Genomic DNA, 13,091 nt, shown 5'->3' on the forward strand with positions numbered 1-13,091 from the left:
TAAAATTATACATATATATACCTAGACCAAGTATTCGATCTTTAGTGAAGCTAACCAGTTGACAAAAAAATGCATTATCTTCACGTATCCTTTTTTTCTTTCAAATATAAGTGTTGGTTGAACAGAGAATTATATATCTATATAATTCTTTCCTTTTAATCAACTATTTGGAGGAAGAAAAAGGAAAATATATAATATAAGAATGGCTCTTTGTCAATGTGCCAACAATTCACGCTTTTTAAAGGGAAACTTCGTGAATACTTGGTTTAGCTATGTATGTGTATATCTATATATCTTATATATATCATGTATTTTTTTCATTAAGCATATTTCAGAAATCATATTTATTATATTAATTAGATTGCAAATATTAAATAAAAACGTACAATAAAAATAATAAATACATTTTATATATAATTTTTATTATAACTTTTTAGTATTTGCAATCTTCTGAATACTCGTATAATAAATTTAAATATAATTTCTGAAGTATTTTCAATTGATTTTAATAAGAGCTTTGTAATTTGTGTGCAACATCATAGGAAAGTTTCAAAATTATTTCAATTAACCTTTAGTAATATATCAAGAAGATTTCAGCTATTTTAATAATCTTTCGGCAATATTTCAGAAAGGTTGCAGATTGATCTATATACCTTTCAGCAACCTTTCCATAAGGTTTTGAATGCAAGTGTCGCGGACATTTTGCTATTCCGGAGTTGTCTCATAACTGTTGCAGAAACATTTTGCAATGTTTATGAGATGCTTTCATCTGTCAGATGAAATACTTCTGAAATATTTCTGAAATGTTTTCGTGCTGTATGGGTAAATACCAAGAATATTTATGTTTTACTTCGATGCAGAAACACCTATTACCTCCTTCCTTCCGCACAGTTGCTGACCAGTATAGTTGTAACTTTTGTGTTTCGCCGTCTTCGAACCTTTGCCCCGGGATACATTCTAGGCAGTAGGTCAAAGAGGGAGAGAACGCGCGGATTGTAGATGCAGCGAGAGACTGTGGGCCGTGACGCTGCATAAAGGGAGGAAGGATTGTTTACAGGGTCGCGAAGCTAAAGCATAAGCAAGCGGTTCGGCGATTGCTCTGACTGAGAGAGTGCCAAGTTACAGATACTCGGCTGTCAAGGACAGGCTTGTCCATTCATTCGTCCGTTCCTCTACGATCGATCGATCGTTCATTCATTCATTCATTTATCCACCAATTGATTATTTCTAGCCCGCGTGATGTTTGTGTATTATGCAAACGTCGGTCCTTTTCTTGTTACCCAGTCGAGAAGGCGCTTTTTATACTACACCCAGTCTTTCGATAGTTGTTATTTCTGTAAAAAGAACTTCTCGGTACGTGAGACGCGTAAAGTGTTTCTTAAAACAATGGTAGTTAATTATAATTGATATGACGTTAACGAGGCGTCTGCGGAACAGACGAGACTTGATAAATATTTGGGCACCTGCGATCTTATTTTAAACCGTCAGATTGCATCAATCTTCTAGTCGCACGTATAAAATTATTTCTATTATAATTGTTAGATGTGAAAAGAGAAAATAAGATAAATTTTGCGATACTAAACACTATTTGTACCTCTCATGTACGTTTCTGCATGCACGCAACACGCGTTTTGTGCCATAAGTGAGATCGGTGCGCGCACTATAAGCGTTCAAATCACCTGGGGAACCGTTGTACCTCCGCTTACATGAGTGTTGGTTTCAAATTCCGCGTTCCGCAATTACTAGAAAATTTTGTTTAATCTTTATATATCCTTTTTCTTTTTTTGTATATTATATTTCTCTTATATACAGGGTGTTTCCTCTAACTGTAGCACTTAGAATATCTCTGCTTCCTTTGATGATATGAAAAAAGTCAAAGGACGAAAATTGTTCGATTCAAAGAGACTAGTACTCTGGTAAGAAAATTATTTTTTTTAATGTGACCTTTCACAAGATATCAAGGTCATGAACATTTTTTTAATGAGATGGTATATTTTCCTTAACGAAATGATGTAGCTTGTAAAAAAACAAATTCAACCATACAGAATATGTTGACCTTCAAATGACTTTGAACCACAAAAATCACGTTTAGGAAAAGAAACTCTATTTATTGCATGTATAACTACAAAGATATACCTTTTTTACAGATGTTCGAAACGATTGTTTTACGTTTTTGAGAGATTCCGGAGTAATTGCGGTGCACGCACGCTGAATTCTTTCTCGCATATCTTCAGGTGTTGTCGGAATATCGCGATAAACTTCATTTTTTAGGTGTCCCCAAAGAAAAAAATCAAGAGGCGTAAGATCTGGTGATCGAGCCGGCCAAGAAATTCTTCCACCACGTCCAATCCAGCGATCAGGAAATGATTCGTTGAGTATGTTCCGTGCAAATGAAGCACAAGAGTGAAAGGTCACATTAAAAAAAATAATGTTCTTACCAGAGTACTAGTCTCTTTGAATCGAACAATTTTCGTCCTTTGACTTTTTTCATATCATCAAAGGAAGCAGAGATATTCTAAGTGCTACAGTTAGAGGAAACACCCTGTATATTTCCTAGAACTGATTTAAAAATCACTATTGTAGAAATCTTTTGTTCGTCTAATTGTCTCAAAAATACCATTTAATTATTTTAAAATATTCGCTTTCCGAAAATGTCGTGTCAATATTTAATTCAAGACGAGTAGAGAAGTATTTGCGTGCCAGCTTCGGTTCATTTGCGAGTTCGGTCTGTACGGTCACACGTGCGGCTCACTTGGGCTCCTTTAATGATCCGCGCGCTAATTGCACATTGTTTTCTCCGGGAAGTGAACTTGCATTGCACGCTCCGACCTCAGGAGCTCCCGACCAGGAGTAAAACGCGATACATACCTGTGAAAACATTTCTCTCTCTCTCTCTCACTACACACACACACACGGATAATGTAAGAGTGAAAAACATCTCTCCTATACACAAGCATCCTGCTTTTTGTTCAACAATGTACAACTTTATTCGTCGACGTACTTACAATAAAGCTGTGTACAATGGGATTAAAAGGAAACCGTGGGTCTCTCCACGCGTGCTTCGCCGTAACTTCGAGGCCGGTTTTGTCATTTCTCCCGTTTTCTTTCCGTCGCTTTTCACACGTGTGTGCATGCACGAGATCGCACGTAATCCTCGTATACACGAACGATGAACGCGCGAGAACGCATCTTTCTACCGCGGAGCGAGGGCTCGACGATCGGCTGTGCCTCGTGTAATTTCCTGTTGTCGTGCTCCGATCGATGGATCACGTGTATTGTGCAATACGTTCGATTTCAGTCTACGAAAAGTTTCCTGACGGTGTCGGTCGCACACTCGTTCGTTCGATTTACGATACACCCGTGCAAGATACCCGCGAACCGAGCGATCGACATAAGAGCACGCCGTCCTGCGATGCCTGATCGTTACATGTTGAATATAATAGGTAGTGCTTCGTCGTGGTTCCCGTGACGTGGCTATTTACAATGGTTTCTCAATAATGATCAACGGGTTTGGAACATCGAGCGCGCGACATTTACGTATTTACGGAGCCGTCTCGCGGATCTCTTTGATGAGGTGACGTCCGACACGTCCGGACCACATCCAGCGATTTGTACAAGTAATATACAACACCGCCTTTACACGATTTACAGGGTAAATGCATCGCATTTATAACAAAGAGAGAGTATATCGCCGTGTGATTAAATGCTAGAGTTGGCGTACAGCGTAATCAGGAATAGACCAGTTTTTTTGCGTGTATTTTTTCTACATTATCAATAGAAAATCCCAGAGAGAGAGAGTCGTACCATCTCGTACGCACTCGCGGGCAAATGATATCGTAAAATCAATTTCGGGGATCTCTCAGCCTCGCTGCTTCGAAATAGACGTTTCTACAACTTTGACCGTGGGACATTCGCAGCATCGCAACCTGCATCGGCTTAGCATAATAAATGTAACAAGGATTTAATCGTTAATTTCTCGATACGCTCCTACCTTGTACTTGATCGTTAATATTGATAACATATCCATAGGCATTTTTTAGTAACCTTCGACGGGAAATATAATATATCGCCAATGTTATACGCGTGTGAAAGAGTAATTTCTCGTGCTAAGTGAATAACGTACCGTTCGCAACAAATCCGCGCTTCGAATTTCATTGCGGACGGAGAGGAGATCAATCGAGGGATAGAGCGATAGTACCGATCATTCGAAATCAGGCAAAAGAATCGAATATGGCATCGTGGACTCGACGATTACATGAGTGAGTTTGACCGCGCAGAGAGCGGAACGTCCCCGATTTCATTGGATGCGCGTCGCACGGCCGTATCATCGCCAACGATCTAGCCAATGATGAGGCCGCAACCGAGTCGGAATTGCTGCTTGCTGTGATTCAGCACGCCGCTGAGCGCGAACGAGAACGGTAACGGCTGTAATCTCTTCTCCAGCACCGCTCCTACCGTCCAAGTTGTATCTACGCTACCTGCAACAGCGATCGTACAGAGATTAGGGATATCAGACCGGCAATCGTAGAGATCAGATAATGAAACGCTAAGTACAGCTGAGTAACGAGTGTCCAGAACTCGAACGTCTTCCAACCGTACCTTTAAACACTAAGTCTGCCTTCGGTAGATCGACCTGATAGGCGATGGTCGCTGCCGACTCCTGCATCCGCGTATTGATCTCCAGCTCCACGCCCACTTGCAATTGTTGACTAGCTCTTTGGTGGAAACAGACGTGGAAAGCGGACGGACCTTCGGAAACGATAATCGTTTAGACAATGAGCAGATCAAGGGGGACGTATTGTCGAATTAAGGAGGCTCACTGATGCTGCCACTGAGTGTGGAGTCGCCATGGGTATATCTACCCGCGAAGGACATGATCGCGACTTGGCCACCTGGCAAGGCAGGTCCGCGTTGATACGCGAGTTCGCCGCCTAGCGCCAGCGACGGCGTCACACTGCGGAGGTAATGTAAAACGCAGACACCTGCAAGTATATTTACATTTAATGCGCGAAACGCATTTTCATGATGCGGACGATGCGCTTCATATTATTATTACCGGAGCCATTGAGGATATCCGGATTGCCTACTGTTAACGAGCCGGTATACGCGTCACCGCGATAGTCGGCGGTCATTTGTACAGCGGTGAATTTGTTCCTCTGTACTTGCGCTGCGAATTTTCCCTTGAGCCTCGAGCCGAGCTGGTGGAGAATGTTGGCATTAAGGTTGCCAGTAGGATCGATATCGCCTAGTAACACGGGATAGGCTTCCACAGGCGAGATCTGTTTCGTGCCGACATAAGTTGCACCAAATCTGAGAAAAAAAAATATATAAGTCAGATGTAACAAAGAGCTATAGCACAAAATAAATAAAATTGATCGACAGCAGTACTTTTTAACTTACCTGTAGCCAGACTGTACTACGGAACTCATATTAATGGTATGTGAAATGTGGAAATGGTTACTCAATCCCTTATTGACTACCAGTTTCGCCCCTTCAAAATTGATGGGGAATATATCTGCAAAGTAAGCATATACAGTCAGTAACTGTGACATTACATAAATATGCAATAACGGCAGAAAGAAATATGCATAATGGCAGAACGGCGAGGTGATCAAAGTGCGTGAACAACCCAGGAACGTTATCCCCTCCCTACGTTCACATATTATGAGAACAATTATCTAATCATATATTTTCCTTCTTTCCGTTCTCCGCTACGGAAAGCAGCAATGTGGAAAGTCATTCAAGTAAAAGGAATGCCATGTGAGTCGACCATCATTAAGGAGTCCGTCCATCAGGAATTTTTCTGTGATGAAACAGGAAAACATGGGAAAGCACAGGACGAGCGAGCAGCACTTGGCTGAATCATGTTTGGCCGAAGGTACCTTTGCACTTTTTGTGCAAGTCCTCGATGGTGCCCGGGTTCTCGATCTGGCCGGGCGTTTCGCTGGGAGGCGCGAACACCGCCGTGGACGGGTCCTGCTTCCCTAGATTCGGCATCAGTCCAGGACCCGGTGGTGGCGGTGGCGGTGGTGGAGGTGCGGACGCGGCTATCACGTTCCCCATTCTTACGAATTACTCCTCGTCGGCTAGACAGAATCGACTAGGTTGTGTCGCTCGACAACGATCGCTAGCGGTCCAGTGGCTCGACCGGATACTGCGCCACACCGCGGTCTTCAGCAGCCTGCTCGCACGAGTCACGAGAATCGGAGCGGTCGGGTCTCGCGGGTTATACGGCGCGGCGTGGCTCACCGTGGGTCGCCATTTGTAATGGGCAACCGCGGCATCTTCAGCACGAACGTGCTCGCCGCTAGTTACGTGCGCGACGCGTCAATCAGCGCGCTCTAGGGACTCTAGGGTAAATTCCCTAAGCGAGGGAACTAAGCACGACGTACGTACACTGAGGTGCATAAATGAAGTCCCTTTTCGGTGTAGATAGGTGCAGATAAGCGCGCGCCATCTGCAGACTGCATGGCGCGCCTACTACCCAAAGACCGAACGCATGTCTGCATACTATTAATCATAGCCAATAAAGAAATTAAAACTAATACAAATAACTGAGACAATTATATATTAATGTTACAATTTTTAACTTAACAATGTAACTGCAATAATGTTATACATATAATTACAACTTTGTGTGTACTGAAATAATTAATTATATAGATACATAATATATAATAATTATATTACAATACATAATATAATAATTATAATTATATAAATTATTACAATAAATCATGACTTACCGGACACCCTGTCTAATTATATAAAAGTAATTTATTGTAATAATTGATATAATTATAATTATTATATTATGTATTGTAATATAATTATTATATATTATGTATCTATAATTATTATTTCAATACACACAGAGTTGTAATTATGTATAACATCAATGTTATATTTTCCCACTTAATTCATAATGTAATTGCGATATAACAGGCGTGTATGTATATTGCAATTACATTGTTAAGTTAAAAATTGTAACATTAAGATATAATTGTCTATAAGTTATTTGTATTAATTTTTTATTAATAACTTTTTAATAAATAATTAGCAGCTAAACTTTTTTGATTACTCAGGAGAGGGACTGTGAAACATGTTAAAGTCAAGACGATTCACCGTATGATTGTCCTATTCGAAACATATTTATCGTATTAATATTCCGAAAAGTTTTTCTCTGTTAATTAAATTAAATTATAATGCGCAATATACAAAATACAAATATGAAAAAAATCAGACTTATTTATAGGATACGAAGATTTCTTCTCTTTATATTTGTGGTTCTAAAAAGATTGTTTTGTTTGGCACTATGGGATGAATTTTAATTTTGACCCAATCACTCGTATGCGCAATCACTTGATAGGTGATGATCATGGGTGTCCGCAGGTGGAAGGCAAGACTGGCCATTTGCCCCTGTCAGCAAATAATTAAACATTTGTCCTTGCTTGAAATAAAGAAAGAAGATACCATATTACAAACGCAACGCACATCTATCTTATCGTGATGAGAAAGTTTTTACTACCAAAATTATAAATTTTAAATTATAAATATTTTAATTCTACACTGAGAAATTTTCCATCGGATAAACTGATTAAACAGTGTGTCCGATTGTTAATTTTGTTTTTTGATTAAATGATGGCTATGTCCGATTACCTTCATCAAATATGTCCGATTATATTCTTTGTTGAATATACAATTCAATCGGATATATTAATTTGCTAATATGTAATTGGATTATCCGATTAGATAGGCCATGATATGTTTCTCAGTGTGGAAGTAACATTTTGAATCATGTCCCCCCCTGAAGAAAATCCTGCGGACGCCCTTGATGATGATTGTCTTTTGTCAAATGAAACAATGATATCGCGCCTAATTGCCTCATAGCTTTCTTTCTTGCGACATTTGGTGCAGTGAGATAATGATTAGTGAGATTAATCGCGGCCGTATAATCGGTATGTGGGAGCACGGTGCAAGTCTCGAAGAGATTTGTAACCGTATTCCATGTTCCGTAAAGACGGCAAGAAGGTGGATACGTGCATGGCAACAAGGTGGTGAAGAAGCTTTGCGCGATCATCGTAAGGATAATCACCGACTACGGAAAACAACTACAGAAGACAATGACGCTTTAGTCAGACAAGTAGATGTTAATCCTTTTGCTCCAGTATCGAATGCCATTAATGAATTGCAGTTGCTGATTTCTCGGTGGACAGCACGACGACGTTTACATGAAGCTCATGTAAATTGTTATCGTGCTACACGAAAAATCGCGCTTACGCAACGACATCGCGAAGATCGCGTTGCTTTCGCGTTGCAAGAGTTAATGACATCCGAGGAAGATTGGGATACCACTATTTGGACTGATGAGAAAGTATTTTGTTCTGCAGTTGATCGCCGTCTTCATGTTTGGAGACCTGATAATCGCAGATTTGATCCGAGGTATGTTATTCCTCACGAGCGAAGTGGGCGCATCACTTGTGCAATGTGGGGGTGGATTAGTTCACATTGTCCAGGCGATTTAATCAAAGTGTCGGCACACATGAATGCTGTAGAGTAGAGTCCTAAATAATCAGAGAAGCGCAATCGGCGTCTCACTTGCTGATTGGCTAACCGCCATGTTGAGCCCGTAATACATTCTGTTGGGAAACTAACTGCAATCGGTGTACTATAAGTGAGAAAAAAATATATTTATAATATATTTATAATGTTATTTTCTAAACAAAATATTTTAGATATCCCTGAGACATTTTTGAAACATATTTCTATTAAGAATAACCAAATGGACCAGATACATAAGCTACGTTGTATACAAATAGACAGCTGCGGGCCCAACATGGCGACCATGGGAAGCATGGAGGGGGTAACGATTGCGCTTCTCTTATTATTTAGGACTCTACTGTAGAGTACATAGATATTTTGGAAAACGTTTTGCTTCCCCGCGTCCGAAATATATTTACAGCAGCAGATGTGCCGACGTTTCGATTAGTTCAGGACAATTCTGCCGTTCACACTTCCCGCATTGTACAAGAATGGTTCGCACAACATCCAGAGATTGTGGTTCTTAATTGGCCAGCTAAATCTCCGGATCTTAATTTGATAGAAAATGTTTGGGCTAGAATTGTGAATTCGTGGGATCCTGGTCATGAGAGAACCAAACAAGCTCTGTTTGATCACGCGAGGAATGCATGGGAAGTACTTCGTGATAAACCTGATTTCTTTGCCAATTTGCGACAATCCATCCCTCGACGACTGCACCAAGTTGTCGAAAGAAACGGGTACTGGACGGATTATTAAAATTCATCCAGTACCAAAAAAAGCAATCGGTTCTTTTCAGAACCACCAAATATTAAAACAAGGAATCTCCACGTCCAATAAACATTATCAAAAAAACAATCGGTTCTTTTCAGAACCAAATATTAAGACCTGCAATAAGAAGCAATCGGTTCTTTTCAGAACCACAAAATATTAAGATAAGGAACCACCGCGTCCAATAAATATAATATAATAATTATAATTATATAAATAAATTATTACAATAAATTATTTTTATATAATTATAATTATATAAAAATACTTTATCGTAATAATTTATTTGATACGAAGAATCGATAATTATATGATTTGATTTTAATACACTTTCATACAATTAATATTTATGACATGTTATATATTAATTATAAGTAATTATTTTGCAATTTTAAATTAAATATAAATTATTAGAATAAATCATTGTTATATAATTATATAATAATTGTAATTATATTAAAATAATTGATTGTAATAATTTATATTTAATTTAAAATTGCGAAATAATTACTTATAATTATTATTGTATGTCATAAGTAATAATTAATAGTAATTGTATCAAATTGTTTTAAAATCTAATCATAATATCGATTCTTCATATAAAATGCATGGTCGGGCAATATATGTGCTGCGGGATTAGCCATTTTTACGCGTTTAACTTATTTTATTGGCTATGATTATTAGTATGCAGACATGCGTTCGGCTTTGGGTAGTAGGCGCGCCATGCAGTCTGCAGATGGTTCGCGCTTATCTGCACCTATCTACACCGAAAAGGGACTTCATTTATGCACCTCAGTGTACATGCGAACACGTCGAGTCGTTCAATGCGAGGTGGTCTTAAGCTCATAGACACACACATCTCATTCTTTCATGACGCATGGAACGATACGGTAGCTGATTTGCGCAGATTCGAAAAAACAGATGAACGACCTGATCCGACCATTCGAGTCGACTTGATTCGACTTGGATTCGACTTACGGCCGTTAGACGGTATCAGCTCGTGGAATGATGCGTGATGTGCGTGGAGGACGGAACGTCGTAGAACGAGAAGACTAACAAGAATACTTCGATTGTTGTAGAATTTCGTTGTCAACGCAAGTACGTATCCCGTGTTGCATATGTTACGTATGCATATGACGCGTCTCCGTCGGTGCAATTGCTTTAATTAGTGTTGTTAGTGTTTCACGGGCAACTGTGCGACTTGCGCCAGTCTTGACTGGGGCACAGCTCAGTGTAATGATTTTAGAGTAGTTTCACAGCTGCATTATTGTCTGTAAAATGGCCGTAATGATTAGAAAAAGATTTATAAACTGTATAAATAGATGCGTCGTCAGTGACGTAGCGCGGATCGAATATTTCGAGTACTCCGCACGTTTTACGACTTCCGCGTTTTCTCGAAAGTTCCTCGGAAACGTGATAAGTTTGTCAAAATTTTTCGCCTCTTGCCGTTTTCAGAGAATGCCATGGATTGCTGTTTCGCTGATCAGTATGACAATTTGCAAATCACGGAGACATACTCGCATGTTTCCAGTCCAGAGATGTTCGATAGTGACGCCGAGAATGATGTAAATAATCGAAACGACTGCCCGTTATCTGATGTCGACACATTGTCAGCGACTAGCCCTCAGAAGCCCTCTCAAGCTGAGCTGGTTTCCAAATCGGACAATCACCTGCTGGCCAGAGTCAGCAAGTTCCTGAGTGGTGTGCCGCCTCCGCCCAAGCATACGATATGTCAAAATGACTGTTCCGACTTCCTGCAACTTATTCATGAAAACAGACGATTTTTCTGGGTCAGAAGTCCATTGCCGAGCAAGAGCTCGGGTGCCAAGGAGAGTGCAACATCTCCGAAGCAGATGGCAACGGCGGAAGCTGATAGCAGGAGTAGTTCTTGTCAGAGAGGCGCTCCAAGAGACTTAACGGATGCTTTCAACGCTTGCGATTTGCCAGCCAATGATCTGGATAGCGCGCAACTGGGCATAGGTAGTAGTAATAGTGATAATCTAAATGCAAGACTCAGTGTTCCTAAGGAAACGAACAAGCTGACCAATGTAACTAAAGAGACAATAAGACCTCTAGCGACTATGGATTGTTTGAACGTTTCTGACGAACGATCTCCACTTCTTTATTATTCACTCGGTGAGACTGAGGCGGCAGCTTTAATTTGGCCCGAGGCGTATTCTCACAAGTTTCATGGCATACAGTGAGTTACAATGCTTTCCGTAAAGTATCTCTTCAATAAAGTATTTTTATTCTTATAATAATATCGTTTCTTCCACAATTTCAGTTATAATCGAAGTAGAAGCATAGAGGAATTCGAGAACTTATCAGTTAAGTTGTGCGAGAGATACGTAGGAGCCGAAACACAGTCGACTTGTAATATATGGTTCTCCAAACAACTGTCCGGAAGTACGAGAAAGCGGAATTTACTGGCGAAGCGTGAGATCGGCCAGAGTCCGGGAAAGAGACTGACTCACCTGGCTAAAAGGCGCAAGACCTTCTCCAGCGCTAACCTGCAGGGACTGAGCCTCACCGACAGGAGGCAGCTAATAGTGCAAATTAAGTGTGTAGCCACGAGTTGCGAATTTATTCCGAAATTATCTAAAAAAGCAAATGAACTTATTAAATTTTGCCCCCCATGCAGGAAACCTATGCATAAAAAAGGGAAAAGTCCGCGGCAGGGCAAGAGCCCACGTGGCAAGAGTCCACGTGGTAAAAGTCCCAGGAGTTCGACGAAGAAGAAAGCGGCGCGGCGATTGATAATGGACGGTTCGAGCCCGCGTAAGTCCAAGTTGGAGACGTCGAAGCGCGCGCTCTTTCAGAGCCCGCCCACGGACGCCGGGCCGAGCAAGTTGTTGAGCAGCGCAACCGGCAACAAGGATACTCAAAAGATCAAGCGCGTTCTGTTCTCGACGCCGAGGAAGGAGAGCGAGTTGGAGGACGCGAGACCGACGTCCTTGCGCGAGGAGAGCAGGAAGAGGAAGTGCGAGGAGGAGCTGGAGGGACCGCGGTTGAAGTGGCCGAAGAGCCTGTCCTTCGACTGCACGCACGAATTGCAGAACACGTCGCGGACCGCATGGGACCGACACTCGTCAAGCAGTATTCTCTCGAAGAACGAAACGTCTTTCGGTCAGGGAAGAAACGAGCTCAGCGACACACACAGGAAGGTTCGTTTTCGATTTCTATTCCATCGATTCCATCGTTCATTTTGAGCATGATGATTCATTCGAGCGAGCAATGATTAACGCGCGTTTGCACGTATATTTCCAGAAGTTACTTTGGGCGGTCGCGGAGGCTCTGCGAAGCAAAGGCATTGGCATGAATCACCCGAAATTCAAGCAATACGCCGCGATCCTGGCGCGCACGATCAAACGATTCATGCCCGACCTCGAGAACAAGAATATCCCGCGGAAACCTGGCAGCACGACCGACCGCATGCTGAAATTGGCCAAGCACCACGTGCTGCTTCTTGTCGACGCTAGGTCGGTGGATTGACAATACTTGTCGGTATAAATTATTGAAATTGCAGAGGATTTTACTCGCTACGGTAGGTTCGCTCCTCCAGCGAACGGAATGTTAGTAAACTGACCAAATATGGGTGCTTGTATCTTTAGCCGACGTGTGTTTACACTATGACTTTTATATTTAATTTAACAACTCGTAAAAAGAGATAAGGTGGCGTTGTACCATAGTAACATTTAAGATATGGAAAAACGGTATTGTATGCTGTTACACCTGTCGCTTTTTAACAGGGTATTAAACGTTTTTTATCGCATAAATAAATG

At 41.0% G+C, this 13,091-nt stretch overlaps 2 protein-coding genes across 2 annotated transcripts; one reads left to right on the forward strand and one right to left on the reverse strand.

The window, feature by feature from the left end:
* Positions 1-2,962: 2,962 nt before the first annotated feature.
* LOC105276430 (mitochondrial import receptor subunit TOM40 homolog 1) lies at positions 2,963-6,290 on the reverse strand. The gene is made up of 6 exons (XM_011334023.3): positions 5,883-6,290; positions 5,401-5,515; positions 5,057-5,310; positions 4,821-4,982; positions 4,600-4,749; positions 2,963-4,478 (listed from the first exon to the last, which is right to left on the reverse strand). Exons 1-6 carry the CDS (start codon positions 6,061-6,063, stop codon positions 4,339-4,341), a joined length of 1,002 nt encoding a protein of 333 aa, XP_011332325.1. The 5' UTR covers positions 6,064-6,290; the 3' UTR covers positions 2,963-4,338.
* A 3,898-nt stretch (positions 6,291-10,188) lies between these two features.
* LOC105276429 lies at positions 10,189-13,089 on the forward strand. The gene is made up of 5 exons (XM_011334022.3): positions 10,189-10,407; positions 10,765-11,509; positions 11,594-11,869; positions 11,951-12,473; positions 12,577-13,089. Exons 2-5 carry the CDS (start codon positions 10,773-10,775, stop codon positions 12,799-12,801), a joined length of 1,761 nt encoding a protein of 586 aa, XP_011332324.1. The 5' UTR covers positions 10,189-10,407; positions 10,765-10,772; the 3' UTR covers positions 12,802-13,089.
* Positions 13,090-13,091: the final 2 nt, after the last annotated feature.

Source organism: Ooceraea biroi, chromosome 6 (genome assembly GCF_003672135.1).
Source record: "Ooceraea biroi isolate clonal line C1 chromosome 6, Obir_v5.4, whole genome shotgun sequence".
Lineage (NCBI taxonomy): Eukaryota > Metazoa > Arthropoda > Insecta > Hymenoptera > Formicidae > Ooceraea > Ooceraea biroi.

Coding starts and splice junctions, on each gene's coding strand:
- LOC105276429 (XM_011334022.3), top strand. CDS start 10,773: ATGGATTGCTGTTTCGCTGATCAGTATGACAATTTGCAAATCACGGAG. Junction 11,510..11,593: donor CACAAGTTTCATGGCATACA/GTGAGTTACAAT, acceptor CCACAATTTCAG/TTATAATCGAAGTAGAAGCA. Junction 12,474..12,576: donor TCAGCGACACACACAGGAAG/GTTCGTTTTCGA, acceptor GTATATTTCCAG/AAGTTACTTTGGGCGGTCGC.
- LOC105276430 (XM_011334023.3), bottom strand. CDS start 6,063: ATGGGGAACGTGATAGCCGCGTCCGCACCTCCACCACCGCCACCGCCA. Junction 4,750..4,820: donor CACACTCAGTGGCAGCATCA/GTGAGCCTCCTT, acceptor TCGTTTCCGAAG/GTCCGTCCGCTTTCCACGTC. Junction 4,479..4,599: donor GGCAGACTTAGTGTTTAAAG/GTACGGTTGGAA, acceptor TCGCTGTTGCAG/GTAGCGTAGATACAACTTGG.